Source organism: Heptranchias perlo, chromosome 13, assembly GCF_035084215.1.
Source record: "Heptranchias perlo isolate sHepPer1 chromosome 13, sHepPer1.hap1, whole genome shotgun sequence".
NCBI lineage: Eukaryota > Metazoa > Chordata > Chondrichthyes > Hexanchiformes > Hexanchidae > Heptranchias > Heptranchias perlo.
The window spans coordinates 49,489,692-49,509,956 of record NC_090337.1 but is presented as its reverse complement, the minus strand read 5'-3'; the positions used below and the strand labels follow the sequence as shown (position 1 = coordinate 49,509,956).

Here is a 20,265-nt window from a genome sequence, read left to right as displayed (position 1 = left end):
AAAGTAATGTAGTATTAATCTTTTAGTGCTGCCAGCATTCATTTCTATCAAGTTCATTCTACATGCATTAATCTTTAGTGATCAGTGACGTAAATTAATGGAAAATTCTCCATCAGCAGAGATACGAGCCACTGTAATCCCTCACCTTGATTTCTTTGCCAAGGCTCTCCAAGGAATTAATATCCAAGCCCTCCTTGCAGGTCTGCAGGCAGGAGATAACTTTCCGGCTCTCAATCTTGCCTGGACGAATAGATAAACCAGCAAGACTACCATGGAAAAACTGGGCAAATCGAGGCTTTACAATTTCCCCACCTAAAAGATAAATTTTAAAAATCAATTTGTCTACAAAATGCAAGTATAGCAGTAGCTCCATCTTCTTACTTAATAGTCAATGTTCCAATGTCCTTGTCATACATAAACAAGCAGGGCGATGCTGGCGTGAGAGGGTGATAATTTATAACCTACATAAACTTTCCAACTTATATCTCTGTTTACAACAAAAAAGCACTTCTTGCCAATTAGTCACTACCTTAAGTGTTACACTAAGTATGTTTGGTTAAAATGCACCTTCTTAAGCCCTCTTACTTCATCAACTTCAATTGCTGACTGTTGCACAGAGCAGTTCCTGCTGGAAAGATAGTCTGGGCATTGCCATTGGTTTCTGTAGAACTATTATGATTTTTCTATTATTAAAACAGTGCCAACTGATGTATGGTTATTTCTGTATTAGCAAGTGATGCGATGCTTGAAACTGCAATACAAACGTTACAAACCAAAGAAAAAGTATTAGAAAAGTAGATTCTGCCTGTTTTTATGTCAACAAACATGGTCTACTAAAATAATCTGCATCTGCCCTGCCTTACATGCAGTGCGGAAGCATATTCTTAATGTATACCATGGAGTATGACTCAGTGAAAGGGAAACTGCTGCCTCCATGATCAGAATTCACTTGCGCACTATGCTTGTTCCTTCCTTTCCTCTTACGTATTCCCTCCTATAGACTAATTAGAACACATCAAGAAAAGCATTGAATATAACAAACTGAAAAGAGCTCCACTGCATTTAAATAGCATACTAAGGATAATAAAAGAAAAATCAGATTTACACTCTGGTATTCATGGGCTTGCCTGGTCTCTGGCTCGGCTTTTTCTGCAGTATCAGCATTGGCTCAGCAGTAGCATGTTTGCCTCTGAGTCAGAAGGTTGTGGGTTACATATTAACGTACGAAAATAACGGACAGGTAAAGACCGACTGGTCCATCCAGCCTGTTCCATACTGCCTTATACATCACAATTAGACACACCCTTACCAAACAAGGTGCCATGTAATTTCCTGAGAGATAGGAAAAACCAGATAAAAACCTAAGGTCAATTAGGGAAAAAAAATCTCGAAAATTCCTCTCCGACCCCCCCTCTAAGGTGATCAAAACTAATCCAGGAGATCACACTGACCTGAACCACAGAACAGACAGACATGACCTTGGTTTAATGTCTCATCTGAATTGTTACAATTCAGGGCACTCCAGATATTTTTTTCACGCCTAGTGAAAAAGGCTGCTACCATAAGTAAGCCCTAGTTTCCAATGAACTGAAGCATGATCTTAAGTACAATATATCAGATAGTGTAAATGCCTGAGGTGAACAATAAATCTCTTATGCTGCTGATAAACTCATTGGAAATAATACAAAATGCCTCAAAATGTATGACTCTCAGATAATAACACTGACAGACTGTATGGGGGTTAATTCCAATCTCACCGCCTGGGAGTAACCAGGTGGAGCAGATTGCCTGCCTGTTGTGGAACCTGCCCGATTTTCATCCCATTGATTTCAACTGAATAAAAATTGGGCCTGTTCAATGATGGGTGGGCGATCCGCTCGGCCTGGTTATCGCCCAGGTGGTGAAGCTGAAATTCAGTCTGTTATTGCAGGCTTTAAACTACAAAATTAAACAGGAGCAAGAGCAAACACAGCAGATCTGACTAAATGATAATAAAATACTTGATTTCCCACAAGTACTTTAAAACAATTTCAAAAGTAATAAAATGTCTTGAAATTTTGCTAATTCTTGTAACTTGGAACACATATCTGTGGAGAAATTTATACATGAACTCAGTTATTCAATAAGTCTTTTGCCCTGACAATATCTGAACTGAAATAATTACCAAAGGGGCAGTTCTGAAGCATAAATGCGCATGTTTGCACTTTGATCTAGAAACTCTTTGCTTCAGCTAAATTTCAAGAATCGAGTCAAACAATATGGAAAGCCAATAACTTGGCAGATTCAAAAACATGTATCTGCACAAAGATAGCGAGAAATGTTCTGGTGAGGTATTAACACTAACAACTTTACAATTAAATATGAGCACGGTAAGAGCATCTTTAATTCTGTAGCCGACTCCAGACGGATCAAATACTGGCTTGTTTACAGAATGTGCAGCTTTCAATTAGAGGATGACATTTAAAAATAAACTATTTTAAACTAAGTACCATAGTAAAAAAAAAATACATGGATAAAATAATCTAATTTTTTCAGAAACAGCACCTGACAGTGTAGCATTTCCCTCAGTGTTGCATTGAGGTTCAACTTAGATTAGATGCTCAATTCCGGTGAACCGGCAGGGACCGGACCTGGGAGGAGCACCAGAGCCGCGCCAAGTTTAAAAGTGGCGAGGCAGCAGAGAGGCCTACACTGAGACCCTCACTCAGACCAGCGGTGGAGAGGCCGACACTGAGACCCTCATTGAGACCAGCAGTGGAGAGGCCTACACTGAGACCCTCACTGAGACCAGCAGTGGAGAGGCCTACACTGAGACCCTCACTGAGACCAGCGGCGGAGAGGCCTACACTGAGACCCTCACTGAGACCAGCAGTGGAGAGGCCTACACTGAGACCCTCACTGAGACCAGCAGTGGAGAGGCCTACACTGAGACCCTCACTGAGACCAGCGGTGGAGAGGCCTACACTGAGACCCTCACTCAGACCAGCGGCGGAGAGGCCTACACTGAGACCAGCGGCGGAGAGGCCTACACTGAGACCCTCACTGAGACCAGCGGCAGAGAGGCCGACACTGAGACCCTCACTCAGACCAGCGGCGGAGAGGCCTACACTGAGACTCTCACTGAGACCAGCGGCGGAGAGGCCTACACTGAGACCCTCACTGAGACCAGCAGTGGAGAGGCCTACACTGAGACCCTCACTCAGACCAGCAGTGGAGAGGCCTACACTGAGACCCTCATTGAGACCAGCAGTGGAGAGGCCTACACTGAGACCCTCACTGAGACTAGCGGTGGAGAGGCCTACACTGAGACCCTCACTGAGACCAGCGGTGGAGAGGCCGACACTGAGACCCTCACTGAGACCAGTGGTGGAGAGGCCTCCACTGAGACCCTCACTCAGACCAGCGGCGGAGTTCCAGAGGTGACGTCACCAGTGAAAAAGTGACGCGGCGCAGGGGAGGCAGCTGATTGGTAAGTAGGTTCAGGTGAGTATTTCTACTATTTTACAGTGCAGTAACTAAAGTAAAAAGAAAGGGAAGGTCTGCAGGTCTTATAGCAAGTAGTGTTTTTAGTGAATCAAGGTCCCTAGTGTAGTTAACATTCTCTAAATTAACAGAAATTTAAAGGAGTAAACTCCTTAAAGGGAGTAATTAACGAGCTTAACCTAAGGCAAGTCATGGCAGCAGAGCTTGCACCTGTGATATGCTCCTCCTGCACTATGTGGGAAGTCATGGACACTACAGGTGTCCCTGGCGACCATGTGTGCAGGAAGTGTGTCCAACTGCAGCTACTGGCTAACCGCATTTTGGAGCTGGAGCTGCGGGTGGATTCACTGTGGAGCATCCGTGATGCTGAGATTATCGTGGATAGCACGTTCAGTGAGGTGGTCACACCGCAGGTAAAGATTACGCAGGCAGAAAGGAAATGGGTGACCGCCAGGCAGAGTAAAAGGACTAGGCAGGTAGAGCAGGAGTCCCCTGAGGCCATCTCCCTCTCAAACGGATATTGTTGGGGGAGATGGCTTATTGGGGAATGCAGCAAGAGCCAAGACCGTGGCACCACGAGTGATTCAGCTGCACAGGAGGGGAGGAAAAATAATGGGACAGCAATAGTGATAGGGGATTCCACTGTAAGGGGTACAGATAGGCATTTCTGCGGCCGCAGACGTGACTCCAGGATGCCTCCCTGATGTCACGGAGCGGCTGCAGGACATTCTGAAGGGGGAGGGTGAACAGCCAGAGGTCGTGGTCCATATTGGTATCAACGACATCAGTAAAAAAAGGGACGAGGTCCTGCAAGCAGAATATAGGGAGTTAGGAAATAAATTAAAAAGCAGGACCTCTAAGGTAGTAATCTCAGGATTACTCCCAGTACCACGTGCTAGCGAGAGCAGAAATAGGAGATTAGACCAGATGAATGCGTGGCTTGAGAGATGGTGTAGGAGGGAGGCATTTAAATTCCTGAAGCATTGGGACCGATTCTGGGAAAGGCGGGACCTGTACAAGCTGGACGGGTTGCACCCAAGCAGAACTGGGACCAATATCCTCTCGGGGGCATTTGCTAGTTCTGTTGGGGAGGGTTAAACTAGTATGGCAGGGGGATGGGAACTAAAGGGCAGGTACAGATAGGACAAATTCAGACCAGGAAACGGGAAGTAGAAAAGCAGTTAGTGATGTAGTTAGCGACTCACAAAGGCAAAAGAAGCAAAGGTTAAATAGTGTTCAGCACAGAAATTTGACTGGGTTAAAGGGTATATACTTCAATGCAAGGAGTATTACAAACAAAGCAGATGAGCTAAGGGCACAGGAAGACACATGGCAGCATGATATCATTACTATAACGGAAACCTGGCTTAAAGAGGGGGATAATTGGCAGCTTAATATCCCTGGATATAGAGTTTTAGGCAGGATAGAGTGGGTGATAAAAAAGAAGGGAGGTAGCATTATTGGTTAAAGAATCAATTACAGTTGTGAGAAGGAACGATATGCTAAATGGATCATCAATCGAGGCCATATGGGTTGACCTAAAAAATAAAAAAGGGGCAGTCACACTACTAGGAGTGTACTATAGACCCCCCGAATAGCGAAAGGGAGATCGAAGAACAAATATGTAGGCAAATTTCTGAGTGCAAAAATTAGAGGGCAATAATAGTAGGGGACTTCAACTACCCTATCAACAACTGGGATTTAAACAGTGTGAGGGGCACAGAGGGCACAAAATTCTTGATCGGTGTCCAGGAGAACTTTTTTAGCCAGTATGTGACAAGCCCAAAAAGAGGGGATGCAATTCTAGATTTAATCCTGGGAAATGAAGATGGGCAAGTGGGTGAAGTGACAGTGGGTGACCATATTGGGGATAGTGACCACAATTCAGTTAGTTTTAGCATTGTTATGGAAAAGGACAGAGTTAAATCAGGAGTAAATGTTTTAAATTGGGGGAAGGCAAATTTTACAGAACTAAGAGGTGATTTGGCAGAAGTGGACTGGACACAACTACTTGAGGAGAAATCAGTGGCAAGCCAGTGGGAGGCACTAAAAAGTCAAATTTTACAAATATAATGCAGATACGTCCCCTCAAAGAAAAGGGTGGCACTGCCAAATTTAGAGCCCCCTGGTTGTCTAGGAGTAAACGGGGTAACATAAAGCAGAAAAAGAAAGCTTATGACTGTCACAGAAAACTAAATACTGCAGAAAGCCTAGAGGAGTATAGAAAGTACAAGGATGACGTAAAAAAGGAAATAAGGAAAGCAAAGAGAGGGCATGAAAAAATATTAGCTAGTAAGAATAAAGAAAACCCAAAGATGTTTTATCAGTACATTAAGAACAAGAGGATAGCTAAGGAAAAGGTGGGACCTATCAGGGATGAAAAGGGTAACTTGTGTGTAGAAGCAGAGGATGTGGGTAGGGTTTTAAATGAATATTTTGTCTCCGTATTCACAAAGGAAAGGGATGATACGGATGTGGTAGTTAAAGAGGAGAGGTGTGAAATATTGGATAAGGTAAACATTATGAGAGAGGAAGTACTAGAAGGACTGGAATCCTTGAAAGTTGATAAGTCACCAGGGCCAGATGGATTGTTTCCTAGGCTATTGAAGGAAGCCAGGGAGGAAATAGCGGATGCTCTGAGGATCATTTTCCAATCCTCATGAGATACAGGGGAGGTACCGGAGGACTGGAAGACTGCAAACGTAGTACCATTGCTTAAAAATGGTACGAGGGAAAGGCCGAACAATTATAGGCTGGTCAGTCTTACCTCAGTGGTGGGCAAACTATTAGAATCAATACCAAGAAATAGGATAAACTGTCACTTGGAAAGGCATGGTTTAATCAGGGATAGTCAGCATGGATTTGTTCAGGGAAGGTCATGCCTTACAAATCTGATTGAATTCTTTGAGGAAGTGACAAGGAGGATTGATGAGGGTAGTGCAGTGGATGTTGTCTACATGGATTTTAGTAAGGCATTTGACAAGGTCCCACAAGGCAGACTGGTCAGAAAGGTAAAAGCCCATGGGATACAGGGAAATGTGATGAATTAGATCCAAAATTGGCTCGGTAACAGGAAACAAAGGATAAAAGTCGATGGATGTCTTTGCAAATGGAAATCCGTTTCCAGTGGTGTGCCACAGGGCTCAGTGTTGGGTCCCTTGCTGTTTGTGGTATATATTAATGATTTGGACTTGAATGTAGGGGCATGATTGGCAAATTTGCAGACGACACAAAAATTGGCCGTGTAGTTGATAGTGAAGAGGATAGCTGTAGACTCCAAGAAGATATCAATGGGTTGGTGGAGTGGACGGAAAAATGGCGAATGGAGTTCAACGTGGAGAAGTGTGAGGTAATGCACTTAGGGAGGGCAAACAGTAAAAGGGAATACGCAGTAAACAGAAATATATTGAGAGGGGTAGAGGAAGTGAGAGACCTTGGAGTACATGTGCACAGGTCCCTGAAGGTGACAGTACAGGTAGATAAGGTTGTGAGGAAGGCACACGGAATGCTCTCCGTTATTAGCCGAGGTATAGAATACAAAAGCAGGGATGTAATGATAGAACTGTATAAAACGCTGGTAAGGCCACAGCTGGAGTATTGTGCGCAGTTCTGGTCACCACATTATAGGAAGGACGTAATTGCTCTGGAGAGAGTGCAGAGAAGATTTACAAGAATGTTGTCAGGGCTTGAAAATTGCAGCTACGAGGAGAGATTGGATAGGCTGGGGTTGTTTTCCTTGGAGCAGAAAAGGCTGAGGGAAGACTTTATTGAGGGGTACAAAATTATGAGGGGCGTAGATAGAGTAGACAGGAAGTACCTATTTCCCCTAGCGGAGAGTTCAAGAACTAGAGGACATAGATTTAAGCTAATTGGCGGAAGGATTAGAGGGGACATGAGGGTGGTGGGTGTATGGAATTCGCTGCCCGAATTGGTGGTAGAGGCAGGGACCCTCAACTCTTTTAAAAAGTACCTGGTCCTGCATCTAAAGTGCTGTAAGCTGCAGGGCTACAGACCGGGTGCTGGAAGGTGGGATTAGAATGAGCACCTGGTTGTTCTTTGAGCCGGCGCGGACACGATGGGCCGAATGGCCCCCTTCTGTGCTGTCTCTTTTCTATGGTTCTATGGTTCTAAGTCCTGGAATGGGTCTTTTAACTCAGAGGTAAGAACTGCAATCTGCACTAATATCAGCTTCTGGCCTGCTCACAGCACTCACAGGTTGGTCATAATACAGCCTCATCCTGTTCTATCAAAAAGGACAGATTGTAAATGGGAAAGACAGCTTTTAAAGTCATCGAAATACTCTTGTGCTGCAGCCGTGTAACAACATTCAGAGTTTGAAGAAGAAAAGATACTTAAACTAGTTGAAACAAAGTATTTGTGGAAGGTAGGCTTTTAGTAATTCACATCCTTGACATGGCTTGTGCATAAACTGAGTCCCAGGCTTGTCCAGGTGCCCAGGGCCTGAGGCAGCCTCAGACTTCAACTTAGTTAAAATGTCATTTTAACTTACTCAAAGTTTTAGATGGTTTGAAAGTGCAATGACTGCGTTCTGTTTTTACTCTGGAATGTGATCACATCTGATTAGCCTCTGCTAATTATTATACTTTACCAATTATACTGAATGGTTAGCATGGAGGAATCAGAAAGCCAGGAGGATCACTGCATTTATTCATCCACATTGGCATATCTTTTGTTAGCACAATTAACCTAACCAGTGCATTCAAATTAGGTGGAATTAACATACAATTTATTAATATATTCAGTGTTTTAGCCTAATGTATCTTCCAAATTTCACAAAAGGGTTTTACGGCTTTCTGACCTGGTGGCTAATTAATCTAATTTGCATACACAAAGCCTATCGAGCATATTTTATTTAATGAGCTATCATTAACATATAATTAATATATCGTCTAAGTGCCTAATACGAGAAGCGATTTTTTCAGAGCTATTAATGAAAATGTTGCAGTGCTGATGTCACTCCTATTGCTGTGCTTTGTCCTGTGACATTCTCAAAGCTAAAATAGACTGAAGAAACCAAGAAAACACTAAACATTAGTTTCATGTAAAAAAACCTTTCATTTACTAAAATTATATGTAAAGCTACTTTACATTTGGAAATGTTTACTGTATCAGATTGATATTTGTTCTCAAATCCCAAACCGTTATCCCTCAGTGTCGACAGCACTTCGGAGATTTAGGATTGCTTCAGAAATTAGTGCTTTGAATACTGAATGAATGAAGCCAACTGTTCATTTCATAAAATAATTCCATATTTCCAACACATATGGTATAACGTTACTTCAGTTGTGTTTCTCTTAAATATCAGAAACAGAGTATGCTGTTCATAGAATCATACAGCGTAGAAGGAGGTCATTCGGCCCATCGTGCCTATGCCGGCTCTTTGAAAGAGCTTTCCAATTCATCCCACTCCCCTGCTCTTTCCCCATAGCCCTGCAATTTTTTTCTTTTCAAGTATATATCCAATTCCCTTTTGAAAGTTACTAGTGAATCTGCTTCCACCACCCTTTCAGGCAGTGCATTCCAGATCATAACAAGTCGCTGCGTTAAAAAAAAATTCTCCTCATCTCCTCTCTGATTCTTTTGTCAATTACCTTAAATCTGTGTCCTCTGGTTACCGACCCTCCTGCCAGGAGGAACAGTTTCTCCTTATTTACTCTATCAAAATCCTTCATAATTTTGAACACCTCTATTAAATCTCCCTTTAACCTTCTCTGCTCTAAGGAGAACAATCCCAGTTTCTCTAGTCTCTCCACCTCGCTGAAGTCCCTCATCCCTGGTATCATGCTAGTAAATCTCCTCTGCCTTGATATCCTCCCGAAAGGTTTAGCATAACTTCTTTGCTTTTGCACTCTATGCCTCTATTTATAAAGCCAAGGATCCCATTTGCCTTTTTAACAGCCTTATCAACTTGTCCTGCAACCTTCAAAGATTTGTGCATGTGAACCCCCAGGTGTCTCTGTTCCTGCACCCCCTTTAAAATTGTACTATTTAATTTATATTGCCTCTTCTCATTTTTCCTTCCAAACTGTTCTAAAGTTTTTATTAAAATTTGATCTTGGCAATGCTGGCATGGCCATATTTCTTGCGCATCGCTAGTTGCTCCGAGAAGGTGATGGTAGGCCATCTTCATGAACAGGATTGTTCTTACAACTGAGTGGCTTCTTGGACTACTTCAGAGGGTAAGAGTCAACCACGAACTGCGGGACTAATGTAATGGTGTGACCAGACCAGGGCAACAGTTGCGCTGGTCTGGACACTTTGTTCACTTGCCTGATTGTAGAATTCCTAAAGATGTCTTCTACAGAGAGCCGCAGATAGTTCTGGATATCGTAAAAGAGGTGGGCAGATGAAATGCTATAAAGACACACTAAAGGCCACCTTAAAATTTGGCAGTATTAATCCCGACACCTGGGAAGACACAGCCACCGATGGAGCGTAATGGTGTCACGTCTACTATGTCGGTTTGAATTCATTTGAGGCTGCGAGATCTTGCTGCCAAGAGCCTGACACATACTACTCATCCATCTGTCTATTCTGGCTTCCAATGCAATACGTGCGTCTAGGATTGGGCTCTTCTCATCATCAGCGCACCCACAACAACCAAGACTCATCTGTCGACTCGACGGGGAGACTCCATCACTGTGGGTCTGGAATCACCTGGTGGCCAGACCCACAGGGTGGCAGGTTTCTTTCCCTGAAGAACATTACATTTGGTGTCATAAGACAATCTGCACTCTTGAATCTCAAGATTCTCGCATCATGTCACTAAAGGCATGGGGGGAGGTGCTTTTGGAAAGAATAATCTCCATGAATGTGGTGCAACAAGTGGCTAGAATAAACAAATTTAAAAATTAGCATCACATGGATTCCCTGGCTAACATTAGCGCAGTGTAGCAATCCATTATCACAGTTAGGACAGCTAAACTGGTACAATTGTCTGTAACCTGTAAGAATATTCATCATCTTTTGCAGTGCTACAAAATTTTTGATGGGAAGTTATTTTAAAATTACCACCATACTTTTTAAAAGTTATATACATTTCCATAAGATAAAAACATCAACGTTCCTCTTATTTTTCAAACGTATCTGTACTTGCAGTTCATTGAAAACAAAGTTCAGTCTTTGCTACCACTTACACTAGGTGGCATCAGTATTCAAAAGATCATAAAGTACAGCATGTTCAAAAGCACAGATTATATGAGCACCAGAATTTGAAATTACTTGAATAAGAAAGTGTCTCCCACATACAAAAATATTTGTAAACAATTTTACAACACCAAGTTATAGTCCAGCAATTTTATTTTAAATTCACAAGCTTTCGGAGATTTTCTCCTTCCTCAGGCAAATGTTTCAAGATCTCCTTGAAGCCTACGCATTTATACATATTGAACAATACATGGTGTTTACAGACTGCCCCTGCAACTGCCCGTTGCCAAGGCAATCACCGTGTTCAGACAGAGAGGTGTTACCTGCAGAACCCCCGAATACACATTCAACAAAAAAACAAACAGGGAAAAAAAAGAGAAAAAAAAACACAGAGAGAGGCAGAAACATCTGGAAGGCAGAGAGAGCCAGCAAATGACCCATTATATTAAAAACAGATAACATTTGTTCGCTGGTGGGGTAACGTGTAGCGTGACATGAACCCAAGATCCCGGTTGAGGCCGTCCTCATGGGTGCGGAACTTGGCTATCAATTTCTGCTCGACGATTTTGCGTTGTCGTGTGTCTCGAAGGCCGCCTTGGAGTACGCTTACCCGAAGGTCGGTGGATGAATGTCCATGACTGCTGAAGTGTTCCCCGACAACGGATGAACGGACACCGCGCAACAATCGCCAAACAGGAGGGTTCCCTCCCAGTCGGGTCATTTGCTGGCTCTCTCTGCCTTCCGGATGTTTCTGCCTCTCTCTGTGTTTTTTTTTCTCTTTTTTTTCCCTGTTTGTTTTTTTGTTGAATGTGTATTCGGGGGTTCTGCAGGTAACACCTCTCTGTCTGAACACGGTGATTGCCTTGGCAACGGGCAGTTGCAGGGGCAGTCTGTAAACACCATGTATTGTTCAATATGTATAAATGCGTAGGCTTCAAGGAGATCTTGAAACATTTGCCTGAGGAAGGAGAAAATCTCCGAAAGCTTGTGAATTTAAAATAAAATTGCTGGACTATAACTTGGTGTTGTAAAATTGTTTACAATTGTCAACCCCAGTCCATCACCGGCATCTCCACATCATACAAAAATATGAAACCGGATAGGAAAGGACCAACTGGTTCACCAAGCCCATTGCAACCTACATGCACCAAGAACCCACCCCCCACACCTGTCAAACAATCTCCTGGGAGAAGCCCCAAAAAGGAAAAAGCATTCAATTTAGGAAAAAATTCTGCAAAATTCCTTTCCCAGCCCTGAAAGCAAGCTAGCTCTCGGAAACTGCAGTAACTGATATCAATAATCCCTGCTACCCCTCACCTATTTTCTATAAGTTGCAATCTCCTCAATTCTCAGGACATCATTCCTTTTGGAAGAGCTTCAGAGAAATCCATACTTACCACACATTTTGGTAATCTATTTCAGAGGTCGATGACTCTGTGAAAATAAATCATTGCTGGCATTTAACCTACTCTTTGCTTCCATACTTTAAACGCACGCTCCTGAGTTCTCCCATCCCTATCCAGCTCAAATAACTTATCCACCCAGACGGAATCCTTCATCATTTTCAAAACCTCAATCATATCATCTTGGTGTCTTTGACTGTCCAATGTAAAAAACTCCAGTTACTTGAGCCTATCCTGATAGTTAAGAACCCTGAGGCTAAGTATTAGTCTTGTTTCCCTCTTCTTGTGTGCTCTGCAGCTGTTAGCGGGTAACCATGCATGGCGTTTACATGCTTGCAATCACTCAGACGAAAATGCATCACGCTGTATTTATCCACACTGAAGGACGTGTGTCATTTATCAGGAGCGATTCCCCCAATAAAGCTAAATCAGCCTACACCCTATTCCATCTACATTCCTAACTTCTGCACTCATCTTTATGTTGAGATGTGGAGATGCCGGTGATGGACTGGGGTTGACAATTGTAAACAATTTTACAACACCAAGTTATAGTCCAGCAATTTTATTTTAAATTCATAAGCTTTCGGAGACTTCCTCCTTCCTCAGGTAAATGTTGTAAACATTTACCTGAGGAAGGAGGAAGTCTCCGAAAGCTTATGAATTTAAAATAAAATTGCTGGACTATAACTTGGTGTTGTAAAATTGTTTACATCTTTATGTTAACAGCTCGCTTGAAAATTGTCCCAACACAGGTTCCTGTGGGGCTCCAGTAGTGACTGGATCCCTTGCAGAGCTGCTTCTATTAATTGCTACCCTCTGCCTAGAAGAATGCAACCAATTTGCTACCCAGTTTAAAATCAGCCCATTAACCCCATCTCACTAGAAACCACTAATCTTGCATCAACTGGATGAGAATTTCCAGGGCAAATACAAAGGCTGAACAACATTGCTGCTGCCACATTTTGGGATTTTTGATTTTATTTCCTTCATGGAAAGGATTTTGAGATTGAGTTATGTTTAAGGGTTGTATTTTAAAACAAGTTAATTTGCACAGATTTTTTTTAAAAAGGCCACAGGCTGCAGGTATTGGAGAATGTGCATTAAAGTCAGATGAGCTACTTTGGGGGATGTCACAATTCACAGCTTATTTCAAACTGATACACGACGATCACAGGCCCATTAGCCAGGATGAATTAGGATGTAAGCAATTTGTCATCACGATTCAGGTGGCCAAACAAATATTCACACATCGTGCTGAGGATGATTTTATTCATGTGGACATGGCATGCAGTGTCCACAAAGCATCTACTTTTGGAAGAGGGATAGTCAGTTTGGTTGTTGGTGAATACCTGCCCAGAAAATTGTCAACGACACTACCCCTCTGTTTCCTGGGGCCAGAATTAACAGAGAAAATGGACACATGGGTAGTCAGGTTTTGAACAGGGGTCTGTGGGAGACAGCTCTTAGTTCAGAGCTGATGACTAAAAATGCAGGTCAGTTTTTGCAGTTCGAAGCAGCCTAAAGCATGCTAAGAACAAGTAAGTCAGCCCACAAAAGGGACAAGTCACATGGTTTCCTATTTTCTCCCCATGTTTCTGAGGAGAGAAGTGAGATCGAGTTAATTGCAATTTGCTTGACTTCTACTTTGTATGTTCACTTGCTGTATGTGATATAAAGCAGCTTAACAATTTGTCTCTGGCCTCCTTCAAGAAATGTTTCTCAGTCCTCCTTCAAAAAGATTGGACAAATGCACATGAGAGTATGTGCGAAAGACATCCAGTTTAGATCACAAGGGAGTCTTATTGTTGTAGCTCTGGGTTATACTATCATATAATTAGATATTGACAGCACAGGCATATCCCTAAATGTAAGACACTCAGACTACTTATGGGAGTGAGCAGCACCATAGAGAATAGCCAAGGCAGACCCTAAACTTATAACATACTAAAAACTTTCTTAGAACACTCAGTTTATTAATGAGGATACACAGTGAAGAGGAACAGAATGTCCAGTTTCCATTCCTCAGGAATACTTAACTCATGGGCTTTCCACTGTTCACCATCATCAGCTCGGTTTACACAGCACCTGTGTGATAATATTGTTTAAAATAAAATAATAAATTCAGGTTTTTAAATGTATTTATTCGGGACTATTGCAAGCCCAAAAGGTGTTTTATTTTGTCCTTTTGTGTCATGTGAGCTGCTTTCCTGCTTCTCTTCAAACATCATTTGACTGAATCTTGAAAATCATCTCATTAGATTTATGCTATTTAAAGCACGAGATTATTACAACTCGTATTACCACTATTACTTTGCCAAGTGACTCATGGAGATTGTGAGAATACCAAGTGTGTGATTCTATACAAAGGCAAAAAAAAATACTGAAATAAATGGCCAAATTTACCATCGGTCATCAAACGGAAAGAAACATTGTGCATCTTCAACTCTATCGCCCTCTCATCTCTAACCTCTCTCTCCCCATTATAATCTTTCTGTTGCCTCTCTATTTTATCAATAGCAAAGTGAGAGAGCGAACAAATAGGCTCATCACCTTATGGATTGATGCATAAAATAATGAAGAAATTTTGTATGTGTCAGTGGATCTCCCTTCATGTTGCGCATAGTTCTTTCTTAAAAAAAGTGAATTGAGTACATAAACATGGAGTTCATGCACTGTAGCTCTATAAGAAAATAAATTTGTGCCTACCACATACTATGATATATACAAATGAATAAATCTGTGCATGCAAAGTGACAGAGTTACATAAATAACTTCATGTGATCCACTTCCAGTGCTCGCTACATAATTGGAAATAGAACAGATGATGAGAAACAGGCATCACACAACATATGACACTAGTTATAAATAGAATTATATATATATATATATATGGAGCTGTAGAAATTTATATATCAAATTACTGAAAATTCTATAGAAATACATATGTGTTGGCCCCAATTTAATGATCACTTTTGTTGTATAAATTATCAAGATAGTTTGAACTTGTGCTTTTCAGTTATTATTTAATTGCATACAAGCTTCTCCATTTCCCTTAGATTTGCTGTGGAACAGAGACAACCCATGACTGGGAAAGCAGAGCAGAGGTGGGGTCACAGCTGAGAAAGATATGCAGAGGCCAGATGCAATCCTGTGCAGTGGGAGGTGGCAGGCTCATGCCCAAGTAGTTGGGCAGAGCAGTTTCATACCTGCCCACCCCCATTGGCACTGACTGACTCTCAATCAATAAAACATCATGATTGCTTCTTCTGTGCATATGCAAAAGAGAAAGCTTGTGAAGTCCAGGAATTCACAAACATTTTGGTCACCACAGGAGTTGCACAAACACGGATCAGAAACGTTAACCATTCATTTGAAATGTAAACATTTGGCAACTATGGTCGTGTGTTACCAAAAGTGTTGAGATTGCTGGAAAGTAACACTAACTACATAGCCTTGAAATTTCTATTGACTGTTGAGATTATGATCAAGTGATCTTTAGTTGACAGATTGCTAGAATGTAGGAGCATAATCACATGAACATAATCATGTGATTATGCTTGGCTAATAAAACTGGTAAAAGCCACACCATGTTCTCAAGTTACACTCACCAATTTTTAGTATTAATATAGATTATATTCTGTTCCACCCAGATAGCACAGTGGATCAGCTGGGTTGGCAGAGCGCTACACTAATCCTTTCTTATATCACCTAGAGAGGAGCTTCAGAGTTGGGCTAAGTAGATGGAATTACATGTACAAAACTCTCACTATAATAGATGGATGTCAAGCAATGTCACTCAATACAGAGTTTCCCTATAATTTCTTTTATAATTAAAAAAAGGCAATAAAAAGTTAAGATACTGGAGTATACAACTCTTTTGCAACAGCCTTAAGCGTGAAACAATAGATAGCAGGTCTCGAAGGGGCACTGGCACCTTTCAGGTTTGGCAGAGCTTTTAAAGCTTGGTTTTTCAATTTATAACACAGTGACATCATTGTGATACAATTACAGCTTCCATAACATGGTGACATTATTTTCCTCATTGAACATCATTTCATTAAATCATCTTTGGGAGTTAAGCTCATGATATCAGGAAGATTTGCCACCTTAGAGAGATTCTGTCGACTCGTACTGCTACCAGTTTCCTCAGCTTTACTGTTGTGCTCTTTATTCTATTATATTCTACCCATCCAATTGTCGACTCTAGTATTTTTATTGCAGTGTTATATTACATTATTATTGTACTATATTACAGTATTGAGTATTTATTTTACATATTGTTGCTGTGTTATATTCGGTCTTTATTGTACCGCTTTATAAATGGTAAATTTCACTTTTTGCTGTGTTAGATTCCATCGCTGCACTTTTATTGTAATAGGTATTTAATGTTGTTTTAACCCATTCTCTATCTTGCGTTTTGCTTTTGCCATGGGTCCTTCACCATTCTAATTCCATTTAAATGTTAGATTGCTCATTCTGTTATGTTATTTATTTTTTGTACATCAAATACTGTATATCAAATACTAAAAGTTTTATGAGACTTGGATGGCTAAGAACAAAGAATTGTTGCATTGAGAAAAATGCTGACGGTGATAACTGTATGCGAATACATACATGCACAACCTCATGGGTAAAATGGGCTTTTTAAACTTGCCTTTCAGCTATTTCGCAACAGTGCTGCAAACTCCACACGCTTGCTTTTCCACCAACAAAATTAAATACTTATCACTGTCTGTGAAGTCATGTGATGTGGTCGATTATTCAGCATCAGTATAAGGTTGTAAAAACCATATTAATGGTTCAGAAATTGCTCAGAGCAGCGAACCAACAGTGCTCACCGCTCCATAGATTTATACTAACCCACTAAGTTTTCGCAGTCCCAAAGATCCCCATCTCTCCCCGTCCCGCCCTATCCAACCTCCAAAGACCCAAAGTGAAATTGTCGGAATCTGCGATCGAACTTAATTGAAGGATAAAAATTTTATTTCCTGGTTTCGAGCCCGGCAGCCTATCAATCTGGCTGGCTACCGGCCGCGAAACCAGGAAGTAAAATTTTTATCCTTCAACTAAGTTGATGATTGCAGATTCCACCAAATTCACTTCTGGGTTTCGCATCCGATAAACATCCCCTGCACCCCCCCCACCCCCCCGGGCTCCAATTTAAAATCCAGTCCAGTTTACATCGCAATTTAGCACAATAGATGTAACGATACTGTTTTTCTATCTTATGAAGAGAAATACTTAAGCTGATAATTAATGTAAACAAACAATGTGTCATTATTTCTGTTTACTTATCCATTTACTAGTTAAGAAGGCAGCTTGGCAGTTTATAGCCTAAGCCACAGTCTAGTGGAATGTTTACTCCACTGCCTTTTGAAGTTAAGGAAGATCAAGCAAGGATGCATGATATAAAAATAAGACAAAATACAGTAATAATGGTATTCAGTTCTATTCCTGGGCTTGCTACAAATTTCCTAGGTCATAGGGAGTGAGGGCTTGCCTATGGGAGTGGTCTGAGAGTAGACTCAGAACTCTGAGGTACAGAGGGATGTACTAGTATATGAATCACAAAAAGTTAGTATGCAGGTACAGCAAGTGATTAGAAAGGCAAATGGAATGTTGTCATTTATTGCAAGGGGAATGGAATATAAAAGTAGAAATGTTCTGCTGCAGTTGTACACGGCATTGATGAGACCACATCTAGAATACTATGTGCAGTTTTGGTCTCCTTATTTAAGAGGCTGTTCAGAGAAGGTTCTCTCGACTGATTCCTGGGATGAGGGGGTTATCTTATGAGGGATGGTTGTACAAGTTGTGCCTGTATACATTGGAGTTTAGAAGGATGAGAGGTGATCTTATTGTAACATATAAGATCCTGAAGGGACTTGAAGGGGTAGATGCTGAGGGGATGTTTTCCCTTGTGGGAGAGACTAGAACTAGGAGACACAGTTTAAAAATAAGGGGTCTCCCATTTAGGATGGAGATGAGGATAAATTTTTTCTCTCAGAGGGTTGTGAGTCTGTGGAACTCCCTTCCCCAGAGAGCGGTGGAGGCAGGGTCATTGAATATTTTTAAGGCTAAGTTAGATAGATTCCTGATTAACAAGGGAGTCAAAGGTTATAGTAGGTAGACGGGAAAGTAGGGTTGAGGTCACAATCAGATCAGCCATGATGTTATCAAATGGCAGAGCAGGCTCGAGGGGCCGAATGGCCTACTCCTGCTCTTAATTTGAATGTTCGTATGAAGTTCAAAAAATGTTTGGAGTAAAAACCTAAAAGTGCAACAACCCTATCCCATTTACAATTAGACAGTTCCAAAGGATGTGAGATGTCACTATTCCCCCAACGAAATCCTTCATGGCATTAATGGAATGCTGTACCATATCACAAATAATATTAAAATGAGATGCAGGGTATATATGTTTAATCAGGATATACATAATCCTAAGTGTTGCTTTATCAGAAAAGCATTTCACATCACGAGTGACATTCATGTCATAATTTCTGACACATTTGGCAGTCAAGTGCCTTATTTCACTATGCCAATGCATCTGGAAAAAAATTCAGCGGTTATTGGTGGGAGATATTTATTTACTTATTACTGCCCATAGCAAAGCATATTGGTCAAGTTACCAATAACATTCTGTGTGACAGTGACTAAAGCTTGTCACATCTTCTTACCTTCCTGACTTCCCTACCACTTTTAATACTTGAATAATCCAATCTCCTGCACCACCTCCCCTCTATGGTCCATCTTCATAAAACCACAGTTTCCCAGTTCCATTTGGACTGCATTTCCTCCAACAACTTCTCTTCTTCTGCCTTCACAGTTAGCTGTGCTGTGCCCCCTGGGCTCCAGCCATGATCTTCACTTATTTATCATCTACATGCTATCCCTCAGCAACATCATTCACAACCAGTGGTAAACATTCACATGTATATCAAAGACACCCAACACCACCTGGCTATCACCACTAACTCCCAGGTAGTTGCCATAGAATCCAGTTGTCTGCCAGAGGCTGAGTTCTAGTCTTTCTAGTCTTTTCTGTGTCTGCTCAGCATCCACTTGTGAAGCACTCTGAATCATTCTCTTGAAATAATAGCAATAAGAAATGCAACTGTTGTTGAATGTACGGCACAGGTTGCTCACACTGTATGAATCCTGTGAGTCTTCTATATTTAGAAAATTCAAAAATATTCATAAAGATGCAATTTATATCCTGAGATTTTAATAACTGTAACAGTAGAATCCTAGTTTAAACAAATATCAACTCTTACTATGACAGATTTTAACAGGTCAAAATCCTGGAACCCCCTTCCTAACAGCACAGTGGGAGAACCGTCACCACACGGACTGCAGCGGTTCAAGAAGGCGGCTCACCACCACCTTCTCAAGGGCAATTAGGGATGGGCAATAAATGCCGGCCTCGCCAGCGACGCCCACATCCCATGAACGAATGAAAAAAAACTTGATCAGAACCAGTGTCTTGTTAGATGTCATGTTGTGAGAATAAAATATTAGCTCACACTATTAATATTTTTAGAAAAATGTACATATTTATTTCAACCAGAAGTGTAGCTGTGTCATTGAAGTTAGCGTAGCTTAAAATTGACCCTAAAAGCACTTTGAATTCACTCATGTCTGTTTGCAAGGAATTTTAACTGTGCAGTGATTGCTCACTATCATCAGACTACAGCAATCAAATAGGGGTTTGCAGACAGCAAACTGATTGAATCTTTGAGTTAAGCGGTTATGGAATTCATGCCCCACAGGCGACTTGTTTCCTCTAATAAATACGATAGCATCTAATGGAAAAATTCTCAACTTAGAGCATTTAATAGCACTTGTGATTTGTGACAGTAATAGAGCAACAGAACAGATTGCAGCAAGGCTCATTATTTGGAGAAGTCTCACATTGTAATTGACTCTTGACTGTATTGTTTGTGATTGTGAATTCAATATTCTTGCACGTGTGTGACATTTTCTAAATTAGCAACCAATCAATAACTGTCCTAGAAATATAGAGAGACAGACAGCATGTGTGAGAGAGAGGGTAAATACAGATTCACTTCTGTATTTTCTGTAAGATGTATTTTACATGCACTTGTATGAACTCATTATTTAGCGTTTGGTTAATTCTATTATTTTTAATTATATTATTCATATTGTTATGTTGATTGTTATTATTTTTAATTATGTTAATTATAACTCT

At 41.2% G+C, this 20,265-nt stretch overlaps 1 protein-coding gene across 3 annotated transcripts in view; it reads right to left on the bottom strand.

Moving 5' to 3' along the window:
• The window catches only part of clstn2a (calsyntenin 2a), a 395,978-nt gene that overhangs the window by 25,181 nt on the left and 350,532 nt on the right, over nt 1-20,265 (bottom strand). For all 3 annotated transcript variants that reach the window (XM_067995446.1, XM_067995448.1, XM_067995447.1), the window contains one exon: nt 146-312. In XM_067995446.1, coding sequence (XP_067851547.1) covers nt 146-312 — 167 coding nt within the window. The remainder of the gene's footprint in view (nt 1-145; nt 313-20,265) is intronic.